This window comes from Polypterus senegalus, chromosome 12 (genome assembly GCF_016835505.1).
Source record: "Polypterus senegalus isolate Bchr_013 chromosome 12, ASM1683550v1, whole genome shotgun sequence".
Taxonomy (NCBI): Eukaryota; Metazoa; Chordata; class Cladistia; order Polypteriformes; family Polypteridae; genus Polypterus; species Polypterus senegalus.
This window is the reverse complement of record NC_053165.1, coordinates 133792422-133806323: the sequence shown is the minus strand read 5'-3', so window position 1 is coordinate 133806323 and position 13902 is coordinate 133792422. Positions and strand designations below refer to the sequence as shown.

General features: G+C 37.0%; 2 protein-coding genes across 3 annotated transcripts in view; both read left to right on the top strand.

Annotated features, from left to right (window-relative positions):
* Nucleotides 1-563: 563 nt before the first annotated feature.
* pclaf (PCNA clamp associated factor) lies at nt 564-3846 on the top strand. Its single transcript, XM_039773485.1, has 4 exons — nt 564-713; nt 2051-2134; nt 3313-3490; nt 3738-3846. The coding sequence occupies exons 1-4, from the start codon at nt 668-670 to the stop codon at nt 3769-3771; spliced, it is 342 nt and encodes a 113-aa protein (XP_039629419.1). The 5' UTR covers nt 564-667; the 3' UTR covers nt 3772-3846.
* A 7457-nt stretch (nt 3847-11303) lies between these two features.
* csnk1g1 (casein kinase 1, gamma 1) overlaps nt 11304-13902 on the top strand; it is a 171067-nt gene continuing 168468 nt past the window's right edge. For both annotated transcript variants that reach the window (XM_039773484.1, XM_039773483.1), the window contains exon 1: nt 11304-11547. The gene's annotated coding sequence lies outside the window, so the exon portion shown is untranslated. The remainder of the gene's footprint in view (nt 11548-13902) is intronic.

The window sequence follows — 13902 nt, the reverse complement described above, 5'->3', positions numbered from 1 at the left end:
CAGCTTTCTCAAGTCCAAAGCACGTCATTTCCTAAATGCCCCTACTACTACTTTATGGCTTTAACTAGATGTTAAAAGCTTGAATGTTTTAAGCATGAGCTTGTATTACATGTAAAATATAAACTCAATATTTAGCTATACTATACTCAGCGTCTAAAATCAAAACCTGTTCTTATGTACGATAAAACTTACAGTAAGTGTTTCACTTGTTGTACCCAACAATAGTTAATGTAGGTAAAATAGCTCTGTCAAACATCTCATATTTCGTACTTTAAATATTTTCCTTAAACATCTCGAAGATAATGATATCTATTATTTGATGTTAATATATATATATATATATATACCATAATTATTTAATTTATTTTGAGAAAAACAGCTACCTTAGTTTTAGATTTTGAAATTTTAAAGGGAGATTTTCTAACACGTTAAGCATCTGCTCCCCACCCTTAAGACCTTAAGATTTACACACTCTTCTAAAGTCGTACCCGGTGGGAAACATTAAACGAACACACACGCTGTCGTCGCGTGAACGTCACTTCCGTGAAGGCGTGGTCTTCGGAGAACGTCAGGGGAGGTGGTAGTAAATTTAAAGTCTGGCGGCAGTCACTGCAAAGTCAGTCGCGCTTTCCCTTTACTTATCTTACAGTCTTAAGAGGTACGGAAAATGGTTCGGACTAAAGCAGACAGCGCTCCTGCAAGTTACAGAAAAGGTGAGAATTATGTGTCTGATATATTTAAAATTCCGCACAAGCGGTCTTTTTTTGTTTTATTACTTTTGACATGTCCTTTAAGCAATCATATGAAATCTGTTTGGCGCCAACGGCTTCTTTGTTGTGTTTTGAGTATATATGTTATACGTCTTATATGCACATAACTTTTATAAAACTATGCATAGCGCGCTAAGACACTATTACTACTGCTGCATCCCGCCAATTCTTTACCTTACGTCCCTCTAAGTTTTAATTGGTGAGCAGTTCCAATTTAATTGTAGCGCATTTTTATATTCACGGATACGCTGTAAGCCCCTAAAGGGTCGTTTTGTTAGTTTTTTTCGCCGAATTAATCTTCGGATTTCGGTGAACTCGGCACGTCCCGCGGAATATTCATCTCCCCACCCCCTCATCCTTCAGGGACAGGCGCCAAGGTAGCATTTGGCGCCAGAAGCTTCCTGTTCGGGTGCTTCAGCCTGTTCCCTTTCCTTTTGTAGTGTGTAATGACTTTCCTCTATAGCATCTACCTTTTCTGCATAGTTGTTAAGTAATTTAAAATACTGAGGCTTGCAGGTATCGGGGAGGGGATAACATTATGGCGAATATATAACTATCAGGCTGTCATAATCGTGGCTACGTGGAGACAAAACGACACTTTTTAGGCAATGCAGGTACAAATCCTTACCCCTGCTAAAAGCACATTGCGTTTAATTCGAAATGAGTCTGTGCGATTTTATATGGGGTAGGGAAAACTTTGATGGGTGGCAGGATTGACATTCCAGCCACTTTTTAATGAACAAAACAATAGAAAAAAAAACTCGCACTATTTAGTTAGGTGCTGCGGTGTCATCCGTTGCATGGAGTTACGTACGTGATTATTTTTTCAGTTGCATATCACGGCATTTTTGCTGTACAAATGGCAACTTCATCGAACATTGCCCAATACTGTACTTTCAACCGCGTTTCGCGAAGTAAATGGTGCTTCTTTTTTTACGCGCCTGTTATCACATCAATAGACGGCAACGTGGAATGAGCGCAATTGTCATCGAGGTACATTAGTACCTGAATACACATTCGCACTTTGTCAATATTCGTGGTGATATGTAGTTATTTAACATGTGAAACAAATTGCAAACTTGACTAACGGAGAATGCGTCTGGAATATAACGGCATTTTTACGCCAAACAGACATGTTATCGTACTAAAAATTACCCCAACAGTTTTGAAAATAAACGGGTATTGGGCGACTTTTTGGCTAAAAGCTGAAAGTAAGGTATGTAAGGAAAAGAGGTTGCTGATGCTTAACGCCATGTTTCTTTTTTTTTCCCCTTGTATAGCTGTTGCAGCAACAGCGCCTAGAAAATCTTTGGGAGCTTCTAGCTCCGCCAACAGCTCTGCGGGTTCAGCCAGTGGCACTCCATGTAAGTATGTTTGACAATTTTCAGTATCTATCTTGCAGTTTTGTGTGAAAGGTATAAGTAATTCAACCATTTTAAATTTTGATAGTTTAGATTTAAAGTGAAGTTTCACTGCTAAGTATAAAAATGTTGGTTTGTAAGATAAACGTGCTTGAAGCGGATTGGTTAAGCTATAAAGATGAGTCAATGCAGAATTTGTAAACTTATTTATTTTACCTTTTATAGTTTCAGTTCTCATTCATTGCCTAATTCGGTTCTAATTTTTAATCATGTACTTGCAAACTCTGTACTGTTTGTTACATTTTACTAGATACCTCACAACAGCACTTCATCTTCTTTGAAACCACCTCACACAGACACAAGAACAGTCTGTTTAAAATCTATTGATAAGTTGACGATACGTCTTTGAATTTACAAATGCCTAAATGGCTTCACCTTCAAATGGGCATTTCATATGTGACCTTTACAATGTGGAAGTACAGAATGGTTTTCTTTTGTGGAAAATTTTGTTTAAGCAAAGTTCCAAGATGCTAAGTGGTTTACTTGGAATACATAAGCCTGTAAGTCAAATTTTTTTTTTTTTTTTAAATCATTTTATAGCCTGTTCCGTAGCAGGCCTTCCTAAATTTTTTTAAAGGTTTACTTAATTCAGTTCATTGTTGGACCAGAGCTTATTAAGGTATCGCAAGGGTAGATCCAACTGTGGATGTGGTACCTGTACATTGCCTGATCCATTCATGTAGACACTCGCTCCATCCAACGTTTAAACTACAAACTGACTTAACACATTCCTGTGATATAAATCTGCCTTAAATGGGTGTATGTGTAGGGGTTATGAGCACAGAGGGAACTGGAATATCCATAAATTTGATGTCAAGACGGCAACGCATTGCTTTTGTGCTGTTCCACTTGTGCTCAAGCTCCTGTGATTTAGCTCAGGTTTGCACTTAAATTCTCAGTTTTATAGAATTCAAACGGTAACTTTATGTAATATGTGTGCATCTGAGTGGGTGTGTGTTATGTCAACTTTATCAATTATATCATGAAATTGACATTAAATTGTATATTTGCCACAAATGTTAACTTTTTTTTGTATTGTACAGAGGCCTATATTGTGGGTATTTGTTGGATTGGATGACAAGCTTTTTTTTATTTTTTTTTTTTTTATTTAATTAATAAAGCAAAAAATAAATATGCTGGTGGTAATCCAGTGTGTCCACGGCCCACTCCTACTTGGCAGAAAGGGATTGGTGACTTTTTTGGTGGCCCTGGCAGGAAGCCAGAAAAGGAAAATAAGCTTCCTTCCGATGAGGAGGAAGAGGAAGCTGGAGGAAGTGGCATTGGCAAAGCACCTAGAAAGTGAGTAAAGCAGCGTTTTCATTGTTTAACACACTACTATTCTGAACCAATATATGTTGCTCTTGTATAAAAGATTACCCACTGTGTCTTTATAGCCATTAGGAATGTTTTGCAGAGTTCATGTTTAAAATACACAATGAAAGCTTTTTTTGCATAACTCTAAGTAATTAGTGTAAATTCATCCGGTTACTTGCTGATGCAAATCAAGAGAGATTTAATGTTTCTTTTTCTTTCTCTCTCTCTCTAGAGCACGGCAGTTATCTGATGATGAAGATGACTGACTGTTTACAGTGAGGTGTGACCTACAGAGACCTTTTTAATTTAGTGTACATCTTTTGTATATAGTGGTTTTAATATTGGGGTGCGGTGCTGTGTACATAACTTGAATAAAATTTTCCATGAACTTGTTTCTGTCTGAATTTCCCCCTTTCTTAAAGTAAAACATTACCTGGTTCAACATCTGTAAAATATGAGCAGTACAGCTGCTGCATTCAATTTATGGGCATTCTTTTTGTAAGACTCTTTTTTTTTTTTTTTAAAAACTCTGGCTGCTAGATTAAGTGACTAGTACTGTAGACGTTCTGTGGTGAAACCTTTTTTTGCTTCAGTGTTGGCAGAGTGACATTTCTTACCTGCATATTCAAACCTGCAATGAGAACTTTGTATTGAGTAGAAAGCACAAAGGTAACTTTTCTGGTTCCCAGATTTGCTACCACAAAAGGAACTTGTGGGTGGAAAAATCTTGTATAAAGTGATGGTGCTGACTCATGTGCTCAGAGTCCCTGTTACATGGGGCACATTGGCTAAAGCATATGGAGTCTCTAAACTGGAATTTTGCTTTCCCTTATTGTTTTGTGGATTACTGATCAGGCGTGTGCATGTTCATGCTGTGTTTGTTTGGGGTTTCTCCTTTTATGCTAGTTTAATTGGCAATTATAAAATGGGCCTGGTATGCGTGTACTGTTTTATTTTGTTTGGTTCCCACTTGGTCTAGCCCAGCAGGACTGTGCACAGTCTTTGACTTTGAACTAGAAAAGTGAGTTTAAAAGTGGATGGATACTGAATTGTTTTTCCTCATTGTTTGCTGCAAGTTGTGAATTGTTTTGTCTAATATGTATACAGTGTTCTTGTTATAGAAATGGAAAAGAATTTAAATTCAAAGAAGGTATAATAAGAAATTGGCCCTATTTTTGTACCAAGATGATGAACAAACAGAAAATTAATGTTGTCAATCTTTGAGTTCTTAGCGCGGGGGAAAAGGTATGGTCATTTAAAATCGGGACCCCAGTATTCAACTGCAATATAAGTATATTAAAATTTCATTAATGCAGATGAACTCATTAATCCCAAAGTCCAGGCATTTATTTCAAACCAACTTAAAACAGTATAGAGCTGGAGAGCTGAAACCTTCAATTTACATTTGGCGAATAATGCATGGTTTTGGAGTGTGGGTGGAAAACTTGCACAAGTACATGATTAGGGACCAGAATCCAGGACTCTTGGAGCTGTAAAGAAGCATTTTATAATTGCTGTGCTACCATCTCTCAAAGTCTTGATAAAATGAGTTTTCTACAAACCTAATTGTATGTACTGTGTTTCTTAAATTCAGCAAGCTGACTAAACTTTGCAAAGTACAAGGCAGGCTTAAAGATGGTGTCATTTGTTTTATTTAAATATTTTTAAAGTAAACGGGAGTAATGGCATCTGTCTTTTATGGAGTTAGTCTGAATATGCAAAGGGGCCCGAGTTGCCACCAAAACGTGCATATTTTAATCTGTCTAGTTTGCCAATAAAAGGTGTTTGCTTGACTTCTCTCTACATCCATAATGGCTAACATGGTACAACACCTAGTACTATGGAGATACAGTCTTAAAAGCCCTTTGCCTGTTTCACAACTCTAGTTCTACTTAGGGTTCATGGAAATGGTCATTAGTAAAGTACAGTATCAAATCAGTAGTATTATGCATGATAGACCTTCTCCTGCTCAAAACATTAAATCATAAATGCAGGATGGGAATATATTTAGTACTAGTAATAGCTATTTTTTGTAAAGTATTGTGAGGCAATTTCTTCTGGTTTTTGTTATGCACTTTTTTCAGTTATGGAAATTGTAAATTACTTAAAAGCAATGACCTAATGAAATTTGTCTGCTAATTTTGAATTGTCAAAGTATTTTCTTCTTGACACCAGTCTACAGAAAGAGCTCTGTCAGGCTAAAAAAAAATTAAGCAACTGTCAGCCTCTCTATTTTGATCTCTTCACACTATTCCTTAAATTTGCTGCCCAAGTGTATGACCATTATTAAAGCAACGAAGTGTCCCACAGCATTTCTGTTTAATTACGTGCCAGGTCATCTTTGATTCTGCAAACTGGGCTTGCATAATTCACTTTCAGTGACTAATCTTTGCAGTAGTGCGAAATGCCTCCTCTGTCTTCATGTAGATCAGGGGTGTCAAATTCCAGGCCTGGAGGTCCACTGTAGCTGCAGGTTTTCAATCTAACCCTAATTTCCTAATCAGTTTCCACTGTAAACTCCTTTTCCCTTCATTTTAATAGCCCAGTTTTTAAGGATTCAGTCCTCTGAATTTATTCTTTTCTTCATTAAATGGCAGCCAAACAGAAATGAGATGTGAAACGAACCAACAGATGACCAGCTAAATTGGGGCGTCAGACTCCAACAATCTCTTAATGAGAAGCCAATTCTTGCTGTTAATTAAACCTGTTATTTAATTCCATGGCTTGTTGCTGCACTCATTCTGCCACAGCAGACATTTCCAAAACTGTTGGTTTTCTGTTTTTTCTAAATGTTTTGGTGACCTGAGAGATCAACCATACCAAGACCTTCACCTTTCTTTATTTTCACATATTGAGTGGTGGGCACAGATGAGCTGGTCATGTGGCAGCTCATTTTGTGTCTTGTTTGGCTGCTATTTAAGGAAAAAGAGACAACTAAGAGGCCTGAGTCAAGTGAATTACCAATAAAGAAAAAAATGAATTCACAGCAGAAACTGGTCATTAATGAAGAAGATGGTTAGAATGAAAACCTGCAGCCACTGCGGCCCTCCAGGACTGGAGTTCGGCACCCCTGATGTAGATGATGGAAACTTCAAAAATGCTTTGAATCTTCATTCTATCTAACCACAGCCATTTGGTTGTGAGGGTAAATTTTAACCTGTGCTTTGGGAAATAGGAGCCTATACATACAAATTTCAAAACAAAAATGTTTTTTCTGTTAAAATGCAGAGGGGACAAAACTGGGAAAGCCTTTGTTATAAATTTAATTATAAAACAAAGTAAGGTTTGTACGTAAGTAATTAAAGAAGTGTTAAAAGCTAAGTTCAAATGAAGAAGACTGCTGCTTATGCTTTTACTTCAGGCAATCAAGGCCAGAAGTGACGAGCTCACTACTGTCAAGGAAAACATGAATTTTTAAAACCATGCACAAAAAAAAAACCTAATTAAACAGCATTGTTTCTTTTGTTTTACTGGTAGTGCGCATTTATAGTTTTCATGTATTACTGCTTACTTAACTCTAGCTACTTCATAACTTTTAAGACTGTAATTGACCTTCAATCATACACAGAAAAAAACTGCTTACAATACAGTTTATTTTTGTATAGCCCAAAATCACACAGGAAGTGCCGCAATGGGCTTTAACAGGCCCTGCCTCTTGACAGCCCCCCAGCCTTGACTCTCTGAAAAGACAAGGAAAAACTCCCAAAAAACCTTGTAGGGAAAATGGAAGAAACCTCTGGAAAGGCAGTTCAAAGACAGACCCCTTTCCAGGTAGGTTGGGCGTGCAGTGGGTGTCAAAAGAAGGGGGTCAATACAATACACAGAACACTTAATACAGCATAATAAAAATTTTAGAAGTAAGGAGCAGGATTTAACAGTAGATGATATCACATAATAGGATTTGGATATTTTTAGAGTCCTGCAGACCTCATCCATCAAGCTGCCTCCCCATTTGGCCATTCCACGGATGAAAGGACCCCTTTTTCCCATGATTCCTGTGATCCTCCATCAGGGATGTCTTTACCATAGGCAGGCAAACAACTTGGCATGTGGGCCGTGCACCAATTGCCACATTTGGGTACCGAGAGCAGAAACAGAATAGGTGAGGGTTAGTATTCAATTCTAACTATCATAAAATAAATGTGTTATGTTTTGAAATTCAGCTGTTGTGACACAGGGCAGATGGATGGTAGTGCTTGACACCTGACCTTGGCAACTTCAGTAACAAGACCTATCTAATGCGTTCACACTCCTTCACTTTCTGCACAACTTGTTATGTTGTAGATGTAATTTTAAATGGCTTTTTCCTATCTACACTCAATAATGACAGTAAAATATTTTTTCAGAAAGGTCTGCAAGTTTATTAAAAATAAAAACTGAAATCTTTCACTCATATTTGTATTCCGACTCTTTACTGTACAACAACATATTGTGCGCAAGTTCACTCTGCTTGTTTTAATTCTCCTTGAGACACATCTAGAACTTGACTGAAGTCCACCTGTGGCAAATGTAATTGATTAGACATCATTTAGAAAGGCACACATCATTGTATATAAGGTCACACACCTCACACTGCATGTCAGGGGAAAAAACAAGCCATGAAGTCCAAGTACTCTCTGGAGTACTCTTTTTCAAAGAAGTATCTGGCGTGCTAATTGATCGTATTCTTGACAGAGGAAACTTGTCATTAGATACAGGGTTCTTCCCAGACTGTCTTAAGAATGCTGTAGTTAAAAACCCCTGCTGAAGAAAAATAATCTTGATGCCTCTGCTTTTGAAAATTTTAGACCTATTTCTAACCTGTTTAGTAAAATCATAGAGAAGGCAGTCATTATGCAGCTAAATGACCACCTCAATAAACATGCTATTCTTGATAAGTTTCAGTCGGGTTTCGGAACAAATCACAGTACAGTACTACTCATTAAAGTAGTAAATGACTTGTGGGTAAATGCAGACAGAGGCTGTTTATCTGTTCTCATCCTCTTAGATCTGAGTGCCGTATTTGATACCATTGATCACAATATTCTTAGAAATCACCTTAGTCAATAGTTGGACCTCTCTGGTAGTGTCTTAAATTGGTTCGAGTCCTACCTGGCAGGCAAAAAATTCTTTGTCAATTGTGGTAATTATACTTCAGACACATGATATTCTGTATGGTGTTCCACAAAACTCCCCTGGGTCCGCTGCTCTTTTCAATTTACATGTTTCCGTTAGGTCAGATTATCTCTGGGCATAACGTGAGCTACCACAGCTATGCTGATGACACACTGCTGTATTTATCAATAGCGTCTGATGACCCTGACACTCTTGGCTGAACTCTACCACTTTGGGCCTGGCTCCAAGCACTGTCTCTAATGAAAACCAGACACTGCTCATTACCTGCTTATACCATCCCTATAGTGAAGCATAGTGGTGGCAGCATTATGCTATTGGAGTGCTTCTTAGTGGTAGTGACAGGGAGACTGGTTACAATTAAGGGATAGATGAATGCAGCCAAATACAAAGAAGTCTTTGAAGAAAACGTGCTCCAGAGTGCATGTGACTTCAGACTGGGGCAATGGTTCACCTTTCAGCATGACAAATATCCAAAGCACATAGCCAAGACTCAAGACTTTAATCTCATGAAGCATCAGTGGAGAGACCTGAAGATGGCAGTTTATAGCAACTTCCATCCAATCTAATGAAGCTTGAGAGGATATGCCGAGAGGAATGGGATAAACTTAGGTGTGCAAAGCTTGTACAGGCTTACCAGGAAGACTCAAAGCTGTAATTTCACAAAGTGTGCAGAAGTGAAGGGGTCTGAATACTTCCTGAATCCACTGTAATTTATTTCTCTGAAAATGCTCCAACTAAATCTCTTACTAATAATGTTTTCTGAAGTAATTACAAACTTATACATTGAATTAAATTACTTTGATTATTTTGTGTTTTTTATATGTCTCTGGGCACTGAACTTAAAAATAAAAAAACATTTTTCTCCATCACTTATAACATTTTTTCCACAAAACACATTTTTAGCTGTCAATTATAGCTTCATCCATCCATTATCCAACCCGCTATATCCTAATCACAGGGTCACGGGGGTCTGCTGGAGCCATTCCCAGTCAACACAGGGCGTAAGGCAGGAAACAAACCCTGGGCAGGGCGCCAGACCACTGCAGGGTGCGCACACACACGGGACAATTTAGAATCGCCAATGCACCTAACCTGCATGTCTTTGGATTGTGGGAGGAAACCCATGCAGGCACGGGGAGAACATGCAACCTCCACACAGGGAGGACTCAGGAAGCAAACCTGGGTCTCCTAACTGCAAGGCAGCAGCGCTACCCACTGTGCCACTGTGTAGCCCCCAGTTATAGCTTTTTTATTGTTTTTGTACTATGATTCATTAAATATTAATATTTTAACAATATGGTGTTATTTAATATTTTCTAAAATTGAAACCTTTGTTTTAAACAAAAGTTATTTTATAATAAGGTCAGACTACACAGTAGTTGGAATTTAACAAGGTGATGAGTCAAAATAACATGTAAAGCCATTAAAGTCCCAGGTTTTTCTCGGTGACAGGGACAGCGGAGGCAAGAATTAAAATTGGGTTCAGAAGGAATGGCCATCTAGAAAACATCTACAACTCGGTGACAAAAGTATCATCAGAACTTGCTTGGTGGATGTGCTGCCACCACCACTTCGTATTAATTTTTGTTTAATGAAGCAGTTTGTCAAAGCTCTACCGAAAGATGACGCCTGTTATATGGATTTGTGCTGAAAGGTTCCAGGTTTGTCTGAAGCTAAATTGAAAAAGGACCTAATTTTAGAAACCTAATTTCTGATGCAGAATGTGATGGTGTGATGAATGACCTGGAACAAGAGGCTTGGGTATCACTCAAAGAACTAATTTATAAAATTTAGGTAACAATAAAAATCACAATTATAAGAGAAAAATATTTCAGTTAAGGGTAAAGAATTGTGTTGGAACAGGTGTTTCAAAGGTCACTTTTTGGTTTTGCATTTGAAATCTTCTCTGAAAAACTGAAAGGTGAGTGAACAACAGGGTGGAAGATTCCATTAGGATATGAAAGACATGGAAAGAAGGTACCAGGGACTTTGGGATGTCACTATTGTGGTGGACTACTGCAGCATGGATCATAGGCAAAAATTAAGAACTGACAAAAACTAGCGAGGTTATATGTAAGCCAGTGTACACATATTGTTGTTTTCTTTACATGCATGTTTAAAAATATTACACTAAATATTTTCATGTTAGATTGATTTAGAACAATACTGTATACATAAATCGTGTAATATTTTAAATTTCAATTTAATGTCCTTTCAGATTTGTACTTAAATGGACGAGATTGAAACATTCTAATATTTTTGATTGTGTTCTTGAATAGATACAATAACTATTCACAATTAAAACATTTTGTATGAGTTTAATTTTGTAGCCCTATATTATAAAAGTCAGAAGATATCTATCATTTTTGTGTGTTTTTTGTTGATGCATTTGATCTAATTGATGTATACGTCTGTTTCGCAGTATTTACACTGGACATGCTGCAGATGTGCCACTTCTGATACATGCGAAATTTTTTTTTTTTGTAAAGTTTACACTAAACAGGACCATTACCGTTTCACTTTTAGAGACACAGAATTTGAAAATGACCATTTCCAGCCTGTCGTGCATACTCTGTACAATTTTACTGCATGTCAGGTGTGGTAACCATCGCTTTGCTCCGATTGATCCCAAATGGCGCGACGCGTTTGCTCACGGCTCAAACTAACACGGACACGGAAGTGCTTAGCTTCCCTGGAGGGCGGGGTTGTTAAACACTTCCGAGTCTCCAGTCGCCTTTAGCAGCAGCTCCACATCTAGAACAAGAAAAAAAGAAGAAGAAAACCATAAAGGCGAAATATTAAAAAAGGGATTTCTTGCGTAACTGACAAACCAATTGTGTTTTTATCTTCTCTCACCTTCCATCGCCTTAGCAAGCGGCTGCTGTTCGAGTCAAACAGGATTATGTATGTCAAGCTGCGGGACCAAGGTACGTTTTTATTGTCGTGTTTTTACTTTTTCCTGTTTTGTTGCTGTCCATGTTAATAACAAATTGCATTTTTGGCGCGTTGACTGCTGCCAACGTTTAAAGATTAACTTATTTAAGAGAGATTCATTTGTAATAAGAAGGTTATATTTTCTTTTTTCTTTGTAAAAAATATGCGCCACTTTTTATGGTTTTCATTGTAATGGAAACTTGAACAGCGACACCAGTGCTAAGCTTCCTTTTTCCAATTTAGCGTTAGCACACGCAGTTTGTTGTTTTAAACTGAATACACAGGTGACCTTACGTTTGTTGGGAAATTTGGACTATCTGTTTAGCATTTTTATTATTTACGAAGTTTACATGTTCCTGGCGGAGAAAAGGAGCAAACATTTGCAGTTAAATTCCGTCGGTCGTTCTAGTTTTGTATGGCATTTTGTATTTGAAATTTGGCTTAACATACAGAAAGATTTTAAACGTCTCTTAGTGTAATCTGTTTCCCTGTAGAGATGACATGTGTGGTAACAATGGATTCAGTTGACTTGCCTTTAGTTTCGTAGCAGTCGATGACCACTTTTATTTGTTATCAATAAGTAATATGTATATACACATTTGTAAGTTATGGTACTAAAGAGAGAGGGAGACAATACATTCATTTTTTAAGGAGCAACATTTTTATTTGTATTGCCCTTATGTTTGTTTGCTTATGCACACCTAGAATTTTTTTAATGTCCAGTGAAGGCCTTAACTACACATCTGTTGTGCCTTTTTATGTTTTGTTTCTCAATTAGTTTGTAGAAAATTGTACAACAATTAAGAACGGACGAAAATTAACCACTTAGGTGTAACATGAACAACTCCATTTTAACATATTTCAGGTTCCTTTTCTTCATTTACTTCCTTCTTTGTTTAGGTTGTTACCTTTTTATTTTCAAATTATTTCTTGGTTATTGCGGAAATTATAGTCTGCATAGTTTTAAAAAATGTACATTTTTTTATCCAAACGTCAAGAACATTGATAGGAGATGAAAGGAAATAAGGCAGTGGGGCATGAGACTTATCATAAAGCAGGTAAAAGATAAAGCAGTGGCAAAAAAAAAATCGGGACAGAATGGCCCTTCCAGTACTTCCATGTAAGTTTCAATTATACCACAGGAAATCCCTCAGCTATAATATAGAATCAAGTGCATTAGTAATACGTATTATGTACATAGATAAAGGTAGGCTACAATGAGCAGAAAATTGAATTAAATGGACAACTTCAATAATAATTATTAAACACATTGAGTCAAATGAAGTAAACAAGCAGCCTAGACAGATAATTTGTGCCCCTGTCCACATCGATGTACATAGATCCAGGTACCTGTGTGTTCTCATATCCTTCTCTCTATCATCAAGAATATACTGTGGTAGGACAAACAAACTGTTCATTATCTTCAGTGATACTGTGGTTAGTCAGCCTTTCAGTATTCCCCATATTCCTGCATGCAGGACTTAAAACATCATTAGATTTTCACACAAGTCCTTAAAGAAGATATGGGGAACCCAGCACAACAAATGAGACAAAAATATCATACTTGCTTAATTATTTATTGAGGGAAATCGCCCAGTTTTATGAAATTCTGAAGGATTCACTAACTTTTAAGCACCATTGTACATTTGTGTGAGAGTGTGTGCATACATATATATTTAATTAATCTCAAAAACTACTTGTGCAAAAAATGTGTAATCAGTAGGCCTGATTCCTTGACTGACAACAGAAGACTGCAAAAATCATTGTTTAATTAAATAATGTCTACTGCAGTTCTCCTTCAAAAACATTGATAAGTTCTAGACCCACTGGACCAGAAACAATAGAACTGGAGCCTGTAATGAGACTTAACATGATGCAACTTATTTTAAGAAGGTAGATCAACTTTTTTGGAAGTTGTTGTTCTGCATATATCTTGGCATTCAAGGTGTATATCTCAGAAACTTCTTGTTCTAAATTGTTCAACCTTTGATGGGATCTGTTCACCCAGGAGCTCTACAAAGTGCAAAGATGCAGTTTTTCAATGCAAATTGCAATTTTAAGTTGGGAAAATCCATTTCATTTTTCCACAGACATAGATGCAAAACCCATACTAAAATAAACTCTTAACATTTTGAATGTTGTAGAATCAGAATTTTAATTTGATAGTGAATATTGACTGAATATTCACCAAACTTCCATTTATATTTAAATATAAGGGAAAACAAGTCATGAGGTAGTGTACATAATATATTGAAATTGTTGTAGCTTAAAAATGTGTTGCTAAGTTTTTTATTTTTTGAAGTTGAATTAAGAGAATTGACATGTTTAAATTAGCCCTATGTAACCAT